The sequence below is a fragment of the Peromyscus leucopus genome, chromosome 3, assembly GCF_004664715.2.
Source record: "Peromyscus leucopus breed LL Stock chromosome 3, UCI_PerLeu_2.1, whole genome shotgun sequence".
NCBI lineage: Eukaryota > Metazoa > Chordata > Mammalia > Rodentia > Cricetidae > Peromyscus > Peromyscus leucopus.
The window spans coordinates 102,652,501-102,669,137 of NC_051065.1; the positions used below are offsets into that span (position 1 = coordinate 102,652,501).

Genomic DNA, 16,637 nt, shown 5'->3' on the forward strand with positions numbered 1-16,637 from the left:
AGTGTAAAGTGCTATGTGAAAGTATATGTATGGACTGTGATATCAGAGTTTTATCTAATGATTCTTCACAAAACAACTGGGAAGCTGGAGTATAGATATGTGGTTCTAGATATTTGCATAATCATTTATTTTTTTGAAGCAACAGAAATGAAACACAAGCAATGTTTACTAACAATGAAAGCAAAACACTGGCTATATTAAGGCAGTACCAATTGTAAAATGCTACATGTGTGTGTTCCAAACACCGGGAAATCCTTCAAAATGATTGTGGCCTGGCGTGTAAGGCCCGGGATGCCGTCCCATGCCCTACCAAAAAGGAGTAAACACACAGCAAGGTTTTGGGTAATTTATTCACAGTTCCGGTGTAGTCACTGGATTTAACAGGACATGAGGATGAATAACCATCTGGCTCAGAAAACTAAACATTCATTTAAAAGAATACAAAATCAAAACAGAGCAATGATTATTCTAACCCCCCAGTCCCACAGAAGTATAATTTAAACAAATATCAAAACTTTATTAATGGAAAAACACATTCAACCAGAGGACATTCAAAAAGTTAACAGGACCATTTCTACCCCCCGCTCTGGAAACGAGTACAGAAAACAAGATGTGAGAATTTCTAGCTAAGATGTCCTCAGCCTTGTGGTGGCTTTCACAACACATCAGTCTCAAGCTGGTATAGACTTACAGTTAACACAGCAGAACTGAACAGTCTTGCTTAACTATGGACACTACTATTGGAAGCCAATGTCAGTTTTACTATCTGTCACCATCCCAGATCTGAGGGTATGTTTAACTCAACAAGCTATGATGATACTGAAATACATAACAATTTTTAAATACAGTGAGAAAGACCAATTTATATGCTAAAACTTTTCAACTTGAGAGTAAACAGAGTCATGTGAAATCCGTCTCCAAGTTGAAAACACTACTAGGATTCTTGGAGACACAACTCACTAAACATGTGGATGTCATGAACCAAAATGTCCTTACCACTCCCTTCCATTTCTTTGGCCTTTCTAAATTCAATGTGAATTATGAATTCTTTTTTAATAAACACTTTCCAATGACATTGTGCTTTTAATTTTTTAGAAAAATCATACCAGTTATAGTATATAATAAACAGATAACCTTAGTTTCCTTTATTGCTATAGAATATCCTAATTGTAAAAAAGATAAAAGACTGCCCCCCAACTGAAAGTGTGTTTGTTAAAGTTCAGCTGGTTTCCTTCTCTAAAGGGTGACAAAGGACTCTCAGAGGAGCATTACGAGGGACCAAAAGTGGGCTCCTTTCCCCATCTTCACAACTCCTCAGGAAAGAGCCCTGGATTCAAAGGGAGACAGATGACTGGATCATCTCAGAAACAACCCGCTATACAGAAAAGCTCATGTGCAGGAGTTAACGGCCTCCTGCACAGTACCCTGTGACGTCCCTCTGAGGAGCAGGGACACACAATGGCCTATCATCTTAGCCTATTATTAACTACTGTTCTTTATAGTACCGTAGATCCATGTATCATGGACAGACTGGGACAGCTGCTTATGAACATGTTCCAAAATGTGGACCACTGTTTAAGTAAACAAATCCATTCACAGCATTTAACACCTCCATCCAACTCCATCTTTCCACTCTCCCACCTGTGCCTTCACAAGAAACAGGTCCAGCAGGGACAGACAAAACTGCTCTGAAGATGTACTTCTGCTGCCCAGCACAGCAACCTGCTCACAGCATGTGTTTATCCACAGCTACTAACAGTCACAAACTAAGAGTGAGCAGTACACTTTCTGTAGCCTTTTTATTCCTATGGCATAGATGATTTTCTTTTTTAAAGCTGACTTCAAAGTAGCCATCAACTGGGCCATGTATCAGGTGCCCCACAGTTCTCCCTGCCTGGCAAGGGATCCCAGGAAAGGATGTATGTGTGAACTTAAACTTTAAACACACTACACAAAAGAACTTTTATAGAAAGCCTCTCTTTTGCAGGGTATTTTTGTTTAGAAAATTAGATTTTCATGTCCTGTATTATATCAATTTTAACTGGGCCTATTCATTTACTCAATGGCTTGCCTCACTCAAGTGTCAGGGTATTAAGAATTAACTTAATAAAAGAATTTAAAATCATTACATTAACCAGAATAGAAAGCAAAATGGGTTAGGAAAGAGAATAATATTTGTTTAGAAAATATTACTCTGGTCTTCATCTGGGCTTTTGACTGTTTGGTTGTAGGATTTGTCCTAGCTTGGAGTGTGTATGGAAGGGATACTGGTGAGTGGATTCAAAGTCAGAGCCTGAGAGAAGAGAGTTCCAATGTTCCATTACACAGAGGGTGATTAGCAGAACTGAGCTGTCTAATCCCAAACAGCTCCAAGAGGACTCTGGATTAGTAACTGAGGGGATGGATGACCTAAGAACACTGTGGTGATCATTTCACAATGTCTCAGTGTACCAACATCACCCTTTACTCCAGAGCAACACATGAAAAAAACCAACAACAAAAAACACACACACACAACCATGTGTAGCCACGCTACTACATCAAACATAAGAAATGACATTATACACATGCTAAACTAACATAAAATCTTGGAAATAATTAGAACACAGAAACATAACTAACACTGCTACATGGGGTAGAAACTGTGGCCCTGTCTTATGTTTTAAAAAAAATCAGGTTTCCAGTCTCTGTCAATGTGAGTGATGCCTTCCAAAACACCTCAACTCTGTCTTCACCCCACCTTCACAAGAAGCCTACACTTCTGTCACAGCATGAGCTGCTTCTCAAGTTCAAACACAAAGAGTAAGCTACCAACTCCACTATTCACTTTCACGTTGTAAAAGTGAAAGCTTCTGAAAGATATGGACCTGACTGAACATAACACCTCTACAGCCCACACAATCTGACCCAAACAGATCCATGAAGAAATTACTCCACACATTTTTGGGGTGTTAAACAATGCTCTATTTTAAATACTTTATCCCGATTGTTGATGCCCATTTCTGACACTCTCAGTGTGAAGGCATATCAATATCACTTACTTATATTGCATTCATTCCTAAATAGGAGTCAAGACAATACAAAGGAAAGCAACCCTAAATTTCATGTCATTCCACAGTGGAAAGTATGTGATGTTCGAAGCCTCATCTACACATACATTGAAGATCCAATGACCAATGAAAGTGTGCAAATCTCACAAGGAATCAAAAAGAACCTCCAAACTGGCACCAAGGGATACTTTGCTGCAAAAAGGCAGGGAAGAAATTAAAATTAACCTGCAGGAAACTCATGGGACAAAGCTGAAGAGAGAACTGAACATGCCAATACCAATTTGAGACACTTGATAGCAACTCTATGCTGTGATTTCAAAGGAAACAAAGTATGTCATTCAACAGTAGTTTTTTTTTTTTTTTTTGTTTTTTGTTTTTTGTTTTTTTAATTAAGCTCTACAGCTTCAAGGAAATGCAAACCTCTCTTAGGAGATGAAGAAACAGGAGTAGGATGTCCATGTCCTACCTTCAAATGTCCAGCCACACTGTCAGTGTCTAAAGCAGTTCAGATTTGTAGTGCTACAAAACTCTGCTTGGTCTTCTAGTCAAGTGTAGAGGACACAGTTGTAACACACGCCCCCTACATTCCCTCTACCTAGAGATGACAGTCATGTTTAGACCAATTTAACTGAACTTAGATACAAATTTCACCAGGTTTTTTAGGTCTACAGTTTGATTTAAAAACAAGACAGAGACGAGCTTCAAAATAAACCACAGCATCTTCTCCTATGGATAATGTAGCAAAGCCTTGAGCAGGTGTCCAGGCACTAGCACACACTGGCTTCTGACTTTGAGTACTCCAATTAAATGCACAGGTCTTTCATCAGTCTAACTGAATCCAGGCATGGTAAAACAACTTTCATCTCAAAACCTCATCAATCCTCCTTGACTGAAGTGGAGGACCAAGAAATTCATTATCCAGTTCTTTAAACAACACTGCAGCTAAAATCTCTGATTTTAGGTTTAGATTTAAATTCTATTAATCAAACTCCCCCATGGATTATTGAAAATGAGGCAATTGCACAAAAATCATTAATTGAGTGGGATAATTATAACTGATATATAAATAAGAATTTACTTAAAAAGGCTTTCAGGCAGCAACAGTTTAAATCAAAAATTTAAATACAAAAGGAGTCTTATGTTGCTTAATTGTCTTAAGTTTCAGATGCCTTTTACTCTACAGTTACAGATTTGGCAAGATTCCGTGGGAAATCAACCTGCAAAAAAAAGAGAATTACATTAGAAAATACAGTCACATAATTTATCTTGGAAAATAACTGAAAAACAATAGAAGAAGGTGCTAACATACACAGGGAGAGCTACCTCGGTCCCTCTATGGAGATGGACCTCACAGGGAACCCTGGAAATACAACAGGTTATTTTGGTTCCCACACTAGCAAGAGGACTAAGAATGCTACAAGTCCAGCAGCCCTCACCATGGCAGAGATCCAAACAAACAACTTGCCCCACCCCGAAATGCCAATCACTGCCTAGTAAGAAAACAGCCCCTGCGCCCAGTCAGTCTCAGGCCTGGAGTAAACACCAAGGTTTCTTCAAGTCCTATGGGTAAGAAGAAACCAGTGTAAACTATGAACTGGGCCGTGAGAAGATACAGGTGTAACATAGAGGGGATAGATTTTCAAGTGCTACTGTTAAAAAGTTGGGAGGGGCTGGTGAGATAGAGCAAGCAAAGGTGCTTGCTACCAAACCTGAGTCTTAGGACCCACATGATGGAAGGAAAGAACCAATTCCTACAAGTTGTCCTCTGACCTCCTCCCATGAACCGTGCGTGACACATGTATACACACAAACAAACAAACAAACAAACAAAATACATACATACATACATATATAAATTTTTTTTAAAAAAGGGTGGAACTAACTGTACAAGATGCACCCGAGTCAAAAGCCACCCCAGAGTTCCACAGAGGCGGTCACTCACATCGTAGCCTCTTAGCACAGCCAGGTGGAAGGCCAGCAGCTGTAAAGGGATCACACTGAGAATACCCTGCAAGCAGTCCACTGAGTGGGGCACCTTGATTGTCCTTTTTGTGTTCTTAATGGTCTCAGTATCTTCCTTATCACAGATCACGACAGGGCGCCCCTAGGAAGAAAACCACATGCAGCCAGTCACCAGGAAGCACGTGCTGGGCAACAAGTGGGCATGTGCTCCACGCTGCAGGATACACAGACATGCTCTGACAGCTCATGCAGACAGAGGCAGGAACAGGTTTGTGGAACTCAGGAGATTTTTTTCAAAAAATTGACACAGGAAAGAAACACCAAGCTTAGTACTTGAATACAGGTCCTCCTTGCTTTTAAGTTCAAGTTTATTTCCAATACACTGTGCTGAGGGAGAAATATCTTCTGGAATTAGAATATAAACTAGTTGATGGGGGGAGAATAAAAGTCACAGCATTCATGATGTTAGTGTAAACTAAACATTAGGGTTTTTTTGAAGGAAATACTTAATAATGTTAAAGTAAAAAGAAAGCACTGTGTTAGCCAACAGAAGAATCTGGAGACCAGGGCCTAGTTTTGGTTTAGTTCTCATATTATGAGAGAGAAGATGGCCAGGTACCATCAAATCTGAGCATCTGACTCCCTCATATAACCAGCAAAGCAAAGGCGGTGACTAGCAGACATGGTTTGCAGTCACCTAGCAGTCCTGGTCTATCACCGTTAGATAACCCCCTGTGCTTTAGAACCCTATCACAGACCTCTAGGCTCTCCTCACAGCACTCCACCTACCTGCCGTGCAACCACCTGCTGTAGAGCGTTCTGGCACTTGGCATAGGTGTGGTCCCGCATGATGATCATGATGACAGGCATCAACTTGTCCACCAAGGCCAGAGGGCCATGCTTTAGCTCACCAGCAAGGATGCCTTCAGAGTGCATGTAAGTAATCTCCTTGATTTTCTAATATGAAAGAACCAGATAAGTCTTTAGCTCACTTTTCAAAATTCCACTTTTAAGGAAATATTACACAAAGCATCTGAGATGGTTAGGTCTACTGAGAAGTAGTCAAGGCTATTGATCTGTCCCTGTTGCTAAACAAGTTGACCGATCATTACATCCAAAACACCAATAAGCACAGTGTTGAAGGTCTACAAGAGTATCTTAAGGATCCAGACTGTCCAGAGCAGCCATCAAACTTAAATTGATAACGCCAAGCTACCATGTAAATACTCTTCTTGCTTTCACTTTTGAAGTAAGTCCTGTGGCACCTTCCTTTTTTTTTTTTTTTTTTAAGATTGTATTTGTTTGTTTATTATGCATACAGTGTTCTGCCTGCATGTACACCTGCATGCCAGAAGAGGGCATCAGATCTCATTACAGATGGTCGTGAGCCACCATGTGGTTGCTGGAAATTGAACTCATGATCTCTGGAAGACCAGTTACTGCTCTTAATCTCTGAGCCATCTCTCCAGCCCCTGTGGCACCTTCTTAAGGTAAACAAACCATAATAAACACATACAAAGACATTTTAAATATTCTACCTATTTCAATTCATTTATTCTATAAGTATGTGAGGAGTCAGCAAGATAAGGATGCTTGCCAACAAGCCTGACAATCTGAGTTGGATGCCCAGGATTCAAATGGTTGGAAGAAAAAAACTGACTCCAATTTAAGCTGTCCCCTGATTTCCATACACGCACTGTAGCACACCACCAACACACACACACACACACACACACACACACACACTCACTCATTCACTCTAAATAAATGGCGAGGCTCAGTGATGTGTTGATTGTCTGGCTCTCTGTGGGTTAAATCCCTAGCACTGCAGAATAAATAAAAAGTGTGTTTCCTGTCCCTAAGTCATTAGACTAAAATCAACTTGTAAGTGAGAAAACGTACCAGGGCTCCTTCAAGACACGTAGCATAATGATAGCCTCGTCCCATTATCAGGACTGACTTCTGGTGGTAAAGCTCTGTTGCCAGCTTCTGAATTTCATCATCCATGCTCAGCACTTCCTTAATCAAGTCTGTTAAGAGAAAGATAAACCCAGCCTATGAAAAGGAGCAGCACACTGAACACATAAAGTAACAATGCTATACTGGAAGCAAACACCAAAGTGACAAGATTTCCTCTCTTCTGTGATATCAGCATGAACTTCTCTTAACACAAGGAGGCAAAAGCACAAAGATCTTCTTAACTATGCCACTACAAACCACAGCTTCAAGAGTAAGATGAGAATTTCATCCATTGTTCATTCCCTTCCACATCAAATGTATAGAAAATAAAATAAAGAGCCTTAGTTTGGACTTCCAGGTAGGATGGTGGGCCAGAAGCTGCCTCCTGTGACACGGTCAGGGAGAAAAGTTAGAATTAAAAGACTTAAGGGTCAGAGATGTAGTTCAATTGGTAGAGTGCCTGCCTAGTCTGTACAATGGCTTGGGTTCAGTCTCCATAACAGCATAAAACTGGGCATAGTGGATAATGTCCGTAATCCAAGCACTCAGGAGGTAGAGGCAGGAGAATCAAGAGTTCAAGGTCACCTCCCCTACATCCTGAGTTAAAGTCCACCTGGGATACAAGAGATCCAGTCTCAAAAAACAACAACAAAACCAAATATAAAAACAAAAACCCCACTATTCCAAAGAGAGAAAAGACTTTCAAAACATAAAGGATCAGAAAAGCCATCAGGCAAAAAATACCAAATGGAGCACGGTTCTGGACCCATGGCTCCCTTACTGGGGAGACATGGCCAGACAGCCCTAAAAAGAGATGCGAAGTCCTACCCACAGGAAAAACTACAGCCCTTATAGCCTCAGGTCAGGTACTGGTCTGCAGACAGTGAATCCTCCAGCAGCGGGGTTCCATTCTGTCACTGTCTATGACTCAGAGGGCAGTGTCCAGATACCATCTTAGAAAAAAACCTACTTCTGAAAACTGAGCTACCCAGAGCTGGAGAAACAGCTTATTGGCTAAGAGCACTGGCTGCTCTTTCAAAGGACCAGGTTCAATTCCCAGCACCCATATAGCGGCTCACAACTATCTATAATTCCAGTTCCAGAGGATCCGAGACCCTCTTCTGGCCTCTACAGGAACCTGCATGCATGTGGTACAGATATACATGCAGACAAAATACCTATACACATAAAATAAAATAATTAAATTTAAAAACTGTACTACTCTAGGCCTAAGACTAGAGAACAGTCTCAAGTCAAGGAGCTGGAATTCAACCTGCCACACACTGGTGGGAGACAGCTGGAGAGGGAAGGGACAGATCCTGACAAGCCAAACAAGTTCAGGCAGCAGGAAGCTCTGCCCAGGCAGTGAAGTGGGGGAAAGTAGCATTGATCTAGGTCCCTGGAAAGAACTCTGGAGTAGACAGGCCTGAGCCAGTTCTCTGCTGGGCACTACTGTGGAGTTCAGGAACTTTGAAGCTCTAGCACAGTGGTTCTCAACCTGTGGGTCACAACCCTTTCTCAGGGGTTGCCTAAGACCATTGGAAAACACAGATATTTATATTACAATTCATAACAGCAGCAAAATTACATTATGAAGTAGAAACAAAAATAATTAATTTTATGGTTGGGGTCACCACAACATGAGGAACTGTATTAAAGGGTCACAGCGTTAGGAGAGTTGAGAACCACTGCTCTAGCAGAACATAAAAAGCACAAAAGATTCCAACTATCCAAAGCCATCCTAAGCAGAAAGGGTAATGCAGGAGGGAGGCTTCAGACTGTACTACAAAGCAACAGTGACTAACAGGTGGCGTGGACATAAACCCAACATGCAGACCAACAGAACGGAAGGTCCAAGGACAGACCACAAGGCTGCAGCCACCATTTCTAACAAAAATGTGAGAAAAATCACCTCTGAAGAAAAATTACCTCCTCAATATCCAAACATGAATATTGACATATAAATAAACTTAGATTCATTATTTTTCACATTGAAGAAAAACTAAACCCTGAAATTACTGGAGAAAAACATATTGTGAAAATACTTCAAGATATTAGCACAGGCAAAGACAAGGACTTCCTCACAAGGACTCCTACAGGAAATGATCAAAAGACAAGCAGGACTTCATGAAATTCAAGTTTCTGCAGCTTTGTACAGTGCAGAATGGCAGCGGATGAGGTTTACCCAGAGTTGATTACTGCTAATTAAGAAACTTCTGCACAGCAAAGGAAACAATTAACAAGGTGAAGAAACAATCTATAAAACAGAGTCTTTGCCAACTGTGATCCAATAGATTAATAGTTATAGTCTATATAAAGTGTTCCAGGGCTGGGGATGAGGCTCTGGTGTTAGAATGCTTGCCTAACACGTACAAAGCCCTGGGCTCAATCCACAGCACTGCATAAACCAGGCATGATGTCACGCCTGTAATTTCAGTACTTGGGAGGTAGAGGCAGTTAAGTTTGAGGCCAATCTCAGCTAGGTGAGACCCTGCCTCAAAAACAAACAAACAAACAAACAAACACAACCAAAAAAGAAAGAAAAAGTAAAGAAATCTTCTATGCTAAGAAAAATTACATATTAAAACATCTCTAAAAATACAAGGCTCTTTATACCTGGCAGCCGCTTTAATCCAAGCATGATCTCTTTACGTCTCTCTTGCATGGAGATCCTGTCATCACACATCATGAGGGCAAACATCACAAGGGACACAAACTGGCTGGTATATGCCTAAAACACCAGAGGGGGAAAAAATTAATTCCAGGTGCATTTTAAGAACCTGGAAACTTTAACAAAAAGATGAAAATTAGATCCCAATCCTTCACAGTATACACTGTCGATGCTGACCTGGTTCACAAAGCACTTAACTCCTGTGTCTCAGACTCGCACATCCTCTCATAAAACACTAGTGCTTATGAGCCTCCTCACATCCCTCAGAAGGAAGGGAAAAGAAAGAGACTGAAGGAAGGTTCAGATAATCTGAAAGTGCCTAACCAGTGAGGAGAAAGGGCAGATACAGGAGGCTGTGGGAGTATACAACAGCTGACAACTAGTATTTTAACAGGTTGACCCAGCAGACCTATCTGATGGGGAGCCCCACCCGGCAAAGCTGTGGAGTCACTGACTGTAAATGACTGGTTGCTCCTGTCTGCAATTTTTCTCATGTGCCACGTCATTTCTTCCTTAATAACAGCTATGGGTATTTTCCCCATTGCTTGTGTGTTTATCTCGTAAAAATATTCCATCTTTGGGCAACATACTGCTGTGTATGGTCAGGAAGATGATTTCTGCTTGAGCTGTACAGTTCTAATAATATCAGAATATCTTTCATACATGATACAGGAAACTAATAGTATTTTCAGTCACAAAGACAGCTAATTTTAGACTTCAGAACATATTCAAAGCAAACTGGTTGCCCCTGGAGACAAATACACTAGGATGAATTCTCAGGATTTGTTTATCACTGATTCAAGGTCAGGCTTGAAGCAACTTTGGTAGACATAACTCCTTGCAGTAATTGACTTTTTGCACATAGTCCCAGCCTCAATTTATGTTACAGGCTCAAGGTTCAGCTGACTGTTTACTTTCTGTCTGGGAACCCTCGCCAACTTAGAGCTACGTGAATGACCAAGTGTTACTCACTGGGCAGTCAATGTGACCTACCTAGCTTGAGAGAAACTTTGGGACTTAACGTGAGAATGGGTTGAACCCTGAAAATGTAACATATAATTGTCCAGAGTTTGGCTGTGAGAGGAGCAGTGGTGTAGAGGGAGGGGCTGTGTAGAGCTGTGTAGAGGAGCTGTGAAAAGGAGCTGGGCAGTGAGGGGCAGAGGGAGGGAGGGAGGGAGGGAGGGAGGGAGGGAGGGCGGGCAGGTGGGTATGTGCTGAGTGCGGGATGTAGCTGAAGGGGCAGGGAGAAGAAGAGGCGTGACTGTGTGCGTGAACATGGGAGAGCTACTGTGAAAAGAGCTGTACAGTGTGAGTGTGTTAAGAGTGTGTGTGAGTGTGCAGAAGGAGTAATGTGAGAGTGAATGAATGAGAAGAGAGTGAATAAATGATGTAGTAATATGTGAAGGAATGTAGCAGAACACAGAGAAGAAATATGTATAGAAGAGAGATGTAGAGCTAAGTAAAAAAATTATGTCAAGGAAAATAAACCGATATAGAAGAGATGTAACTGCAAAAGAGGTATGTGGCTGTGTGGAGAATGTAATAATGTGGCATGTATCTATGTGGAGACAGAGATTTTCAGAGAAAGAGATTTTTTAAAGATGAAGTAAAAGAGAAAATTAGCATCAGAAAGCATGTGTGTTTTCTTATTTATCTGTTAGATTGAGGGTATTTACCCTCAGATAAAAAAAGTTTCCTAAAGTCCCACTATTCTGAGGTCTTCTATTCATACCCCTGGAGCAGTTCCTGGAGAGCTGGCCTCCCCCAGACTGCATTAGACAGGCCTGGGGCTCCTGACACTAGAGATCTTTAAATAGTTATAAAATGCCCCACTCCTGGCCCTTAACCTTTGCCTACTGGCTGTTCCTCATTTTCATCTTTTTTTTTTTTTTTTTTTTTTTAAGATAGAGTCATACTCCATACCCTAGGTTAGACTTAGTAATCCTCTTGCCTCAGTCTCCCAAGTGCATAGAGTACAGGTGTGAGCTACCATATTTAGCTCATTCTCTCTTTGTCCTTGAGTTATAGGAAAAGGGAGCCTTGGGGCAAGATTTACCTAAGTGTGCACGTGGAGGCTGGAGATCAACCTTAGGTATTCCTCAGTAGCTACCCACTTTTGCTGTTGTTGAACCAGTCTCTCACTGGGACCTAGGGGTCAATGATCATGCTATACTGGAACAGCAAGCCCTAGAGATCCACCCATCTCCATTTCTACAGTGTTGAGATGATAAGCACACACCACCGGGCACAGCTGCTTGAAAAGGAACCAGAAACTTAACTCGGATCCTCATGCTTGAGTGCCAAGCACTGTCCACACAGAGGTCCTCATTCTTACTTTTTTAACAAACAAAAAGCAACTAAAAGATAAAGAAAAATCTAAATATATGTATGTAAATAAAAATAAAGCATGCACATACACACACACACACACACACACACACGCACGCACGCACGCACGCACGCACGCACGCATGCACGCGCGCCCCCCAAGAGCATATACAGAGGTCAGAGGACAACCTCTAGGAGTCAGTTCTCTCCTACTATGGGAGTCCAAAGGATCAAACAAGTCAGGCTTGCCAGCAAGCACCTTTATTCACTTAGCTACCTTGCTGGCCCTAGTTTTTCTTTCTTTATATTAAGTATTTTAAAAAAACTATTTTCAATAAAAGAAATTATTAAGATGGGTGTTTGTAGATATGGTGGTACACACTCATAATCCCAAGGCTTGGAGGGCAGGACCAGGAGGATTAGGAACCCAAGACCCTCCTTAGCTATAGAACAAGCTCAAGGCTAGCCTGAGATACATGAAATCCTATCTCAAAAAAACATTCAATTAAAACACAAGCATTGCTGAGCACTGGTGGCGCACACCTTTAATCTCAGCACTCAGGAGGCAGAGCTAGGTGGATCTCTGTGAGTTTGGAGGCCAGCCTGGTCTACAGAGTGAGATCCAGGACAGGCTCCAAAGCTACACAGAGAAATCCTGTCTGGGAAACACCCCCCCTCACCGCCCTCCCCCCGAAAAAACCATAAGCATCAAGTGGCAGAATTTTATAACTTTTGTAGCTCTTTTATAGCTAACATCTTAGCACTTTCCTCTGTTTAGTGGTGTGTAGCGCCTTGAGCCATTTTCTTCCCTATTGCCTCTGATGCCCTATATGTTAAGGTTCAAGAACTCAAGACTGTCTTGAGAATTAGCTCAGACACATAAAGCATCTAGTACAATTCCTGATACACAGCCAGAACACATCAAATAGCACTGGTAGGAATTGCACTAAAGACATTTTTTCTATGAATACAATGTGAATCTTCCAGTTTACAGACATTGCAAGCTACTTTCTCATCAGCTGTATTTGAATGCAAGATTCTCCATTCTGTCAGTTTGTCAAAAAGTCAGAATTATGTTTTAAACAAGTGACTACCATTTTGACATTTTAAAGAAATGTTTGTTTGGAATTGGTGGCACACATGCTTGTCCTGACAGGCATGTGAAAGTCCGAGGGCAATCTGTGAGGGCCAGTTCTTTCCTTTCACCATGTGTGAGAGTCTTCTACTGAGTCCTCGTGCTGTCCTCCTCACCCCTCCTTTTAAAGACAGATTCTCCCTACGTTGCCAAGCTGATCTCAAACCTGAGGACTCAAGTTTCCCAAACTGCAGCATTCCTAGCTGCTGGGACTAGAGGTGCAGCCACCACCTCAGCCTAGCATCCACAGCTTCAGTACAAAGAAATTCAGATTGCTTTTCATGTATATTCTCTATTTAATAGCCTCTCTTTTGACAATTTTATTTTCTTTATCTGTTTTTTTCTCTTACTTTTGTGGGGGTTGTTTGTTTATTTTTGGGAGACAGGGTCTCTCTGTGTGGCCTTGTACGTCCTGGAACTGTCTGTCGACCAGGTTAGCCTTAAATTCAGAGATCTGCATGCCTCTGCCTCCCCAGTGCTGGGATTAAAGTTGTGTGCCACTATGCCTGGATGACACAATATTATTTCAAAGAAAGCTTTCATGTTTTAGGCCTTTGGGGCTTTTACTTAATTTTCATTGCTAAATTGTTTGGCATATTGTGCTGTGCACAAGTCTTTATCAGGAAGTGTATTATGGTTTTACACCCAGTTTCCAGCATTCTTCCCTAAGTCACTTCCTCACGCTGAGGAGACATCTCGGCCCAACTCCTCCCTGAGACCCTGCTACCTCGGCTGGACCCCTGGCCTCCATAGCCACCTGTCCCCATTTTGTCCCCTGGGCAGACTGGAACCACGCGAATGCTGAAGCATGCGTGGAGCCTGTGTTCTAAGTCCCAGGTCTCAACTGCCCCCTTGTCACTATAGGTGTGCCTTTCAATAAACAGAGACTCACTAACATGCTCTTGGTCCCCTGAGATATAAAGCTGTTCCAAACCCAACTTGATTTGGCAACAAGCACTCCGTCTAGCCCCTCCAGACCACCACTAAAATGTTACTCTACCACTGTGTATCCCAGCCACCATATTTTCCATTTCATCTGTGCATACCAAGAAATTCATTATGATAAAAATAAGCTACACCTCACATTTACAGTTTACTAAGGTCTGAAAAAAATTTACCTAGAAAATGTTGACTGAACTTTTCAACTTGATTTTCTTTTTGTTCAGTCCAAAACTAAATTACTTGGGCACATTAAAAAAAAAGAAAGAAAAAAGAAATCAACCCAAGTCAGCAGTGTGGTAAAATTCTAAACACCTGCAATAACAAAAACTGCAAATTCTGCACATTGACACCATCTTCCTAAAGAAATACCAAATTATCTATGGTCTGATATTATGTGAAAGTCGGTAACAGTCTTCTAAACCGACCATTTTTCCTGGCAGAGTTAGAAACTTGTACACAGGCTCATCACTGAGTCAGTGATGGGGAGCAACAATCAACTCCTGTGATTACTTAGAACATGTAAACTCACACTTACCATTCATAAACTGCTATAATAAATTACCCCAGAACTTATCTTATAGAACTCCAAGCTAAAAATATCTAAGACAGGTGAAAACAAAATTACTTTGGAATCCAGGAAAAAAATGAAGCTGTATTACACTGCCAAACCTATTAAAAGATTTTACATTTATTTATTTAGAGGGTGCAGGGAATGTACAGCACAGTACATGTGTGGAAGTCAGAAGACAACTCACAGGGCGTCAGTTCTCTCCTTCCCCTCTACAGGTTCTAGGGCTCACACTCAGATTATCAGGCTTGGCTGATGTTGGCAGTGGACACCTTTACCTGCTAAGTCATCTTGTCAATACTCACTCTTACTAAAGCAGATAGTCGCTTTATTAAGAAATTACATACTATAAAAGATGCTTGCTTCCTTATCCAAGACGGAAGCACTGGGGAACTGGGTGAAGGGTACATGGAACTTCTCTGCACTGGGGCACTGGTCCATGTGTTAAAGACACCTGGGGTGGCCCTCCTGGAAGATTACAGGCCTCCTCCTCTTGGTAGGAGCTGATGTCTAGCAAGGGGTCCTTTGGTTACCTGGAGAAAAAGTCCTTGATGGAGCTTGGGGACCTCTGACTCTCAAGTATATCTGCTTCCTGGCTCATTTCCCCCAGCATGATATGACCAGAGGCACAAAACAACAAGGCTGCCTAATTTTGGACTCGAACCTCCAGAGCTATGAACCAAAACAAACCTCTTTCCTTCTAAACTAGTTGCCTCACCTATTTTGTTGTTATAATGTGAAGCTCACTGATAATACAACTTTAACACTGATAATTGCAACTTCCTATAAATCTGGATTTGTTTCAAACTTTAAAAAAAATTTAAAAGGATTTGCTTTCAAAGAAAGAACTACTGATACTAATAGTAACATAAACAAGCTTCAAAGGATTCATGCTAAATGAAAGCCAGTTACAAAAGACATGTATCATAGAACTCCCATTCATGAGAAGTATCTGGAAACTGACACAATCTTTAGCAAGAGAAAGCAGTAGTCATGGGCATGAGGCTAGAGGTTAGGAGCGGGCACTGACTGGCGAGAGCGCAAAGGAACAAATGCCGTTCTGTGAACAAAGTCTCCTAACACTCCCTGTGGTGACAGCTGCACAGCCAAGTAAGTTCTCCACACGACAGGGCAAGCTGTACCCCATAAAACTGTAGAAGAGGTCAATGGTTCAATCTAGGCGGTGGGTAATGGGTGTTAAGTCATTATAACTGCTACATGCAGGAAAACCGTCATAATAAGATGATGGAGGAAATGGAAGCTCTCGTAAACTAAAGAATTAGGAATTCTTTTAGAAGCACATCCCTTACACTCATCCTGTATGCCCATACATGCTGGAGTGTGGTGGTTCACAGTGTGCTGTAGAGACAAAGCCCTGTGTTCCTACACCTGATCAGAGCTGTCTGGACACTGCTACAAACAGCTAGTTAGTCCTTCTCTGACAGGATGCCCTAAGCACAAGCATCTTACATGTTTTAATCACCATATGGGGAAAATCCACATTTCAGCTACATGTAATAGTAATATCAAGACTCTCAATTAAAACAAAAACAAAAAACTTTTTTAACATAAGAATCACAAATTTTCCACAATAAGTTTTCCATGAGATATGAGGATTAAAGCCTAAACCACTGACACATATCAGACAACCAACAAAAAATATTAGGCTTAAGCAGAAAAACAGAGATGCTAAAATTTCAAATATCATAAAAGTTACATATTTGTAGAGATAAACCTTTTATATTTATACAACTTGCAAACAGCTGCATATCTTAACTTCAGAGAGCAAAGCAGTTTTACACACCTTTAAGACAAAAGTATTTTTAAGACGGGGCGGTGGTGGCGCACGCCTTTAGTCCCAGTACTCGGGAGGCAGAGCCAGGCGGATCTCTGTGAGTTCGAGGCCAGCCTGGGCTACCAAGTGAGTTCCAGGAAAGACGCAAAGCTACACAGAGAAACCCAGTCCCGAAAGACCAAAAAAAAAAAAAAAAAAAAAAGACAAACGTATTTTTAAACTTCTGC

General features: G+C 41.4%; 1 protein-coding gene across 2 annotated transcripts in view; it reads right to left on the minus strand.

The window, feature by feature from the left end:
• Nucleotides 1–332: 332 nt before the first annotated feature.
• Nucleotides 333–16,637, minus strand: part of Gfpt1 (glutamine--fructose-6-phosphate transaminase 1) — a 55,966-nt gene continuing 39,661 nt past the window's right edge. For both annotated transcript variants that reach the window (XM_028853708.2, XM_028853698.2), the window contains 5 exons: nt 9,588–9,702; nt 6,915–7,042; nt 5,802–5,969; nt 4,993–5,154; nt 333–4,267 (listed from right to left, as the gene is read on the minus strand). In XM_028853708.2, coding sequence (XP_028709541.1) covers nt 4,223–4,267; nt 4,993–5,154; nt 5,802–5,969; nt 6,915–7,042; nt 9,588–9,702 — 618 coding nt within the window. In that variant the 3' untranslated portion in view covers nt 333–4,222. The remainder of the gene's footprint in view (nt 4,268–4,992; nt 5,155–5,801; nt 5,970–6,914; nt 7,043–9,587; nt 9,703–16,637) is intronic.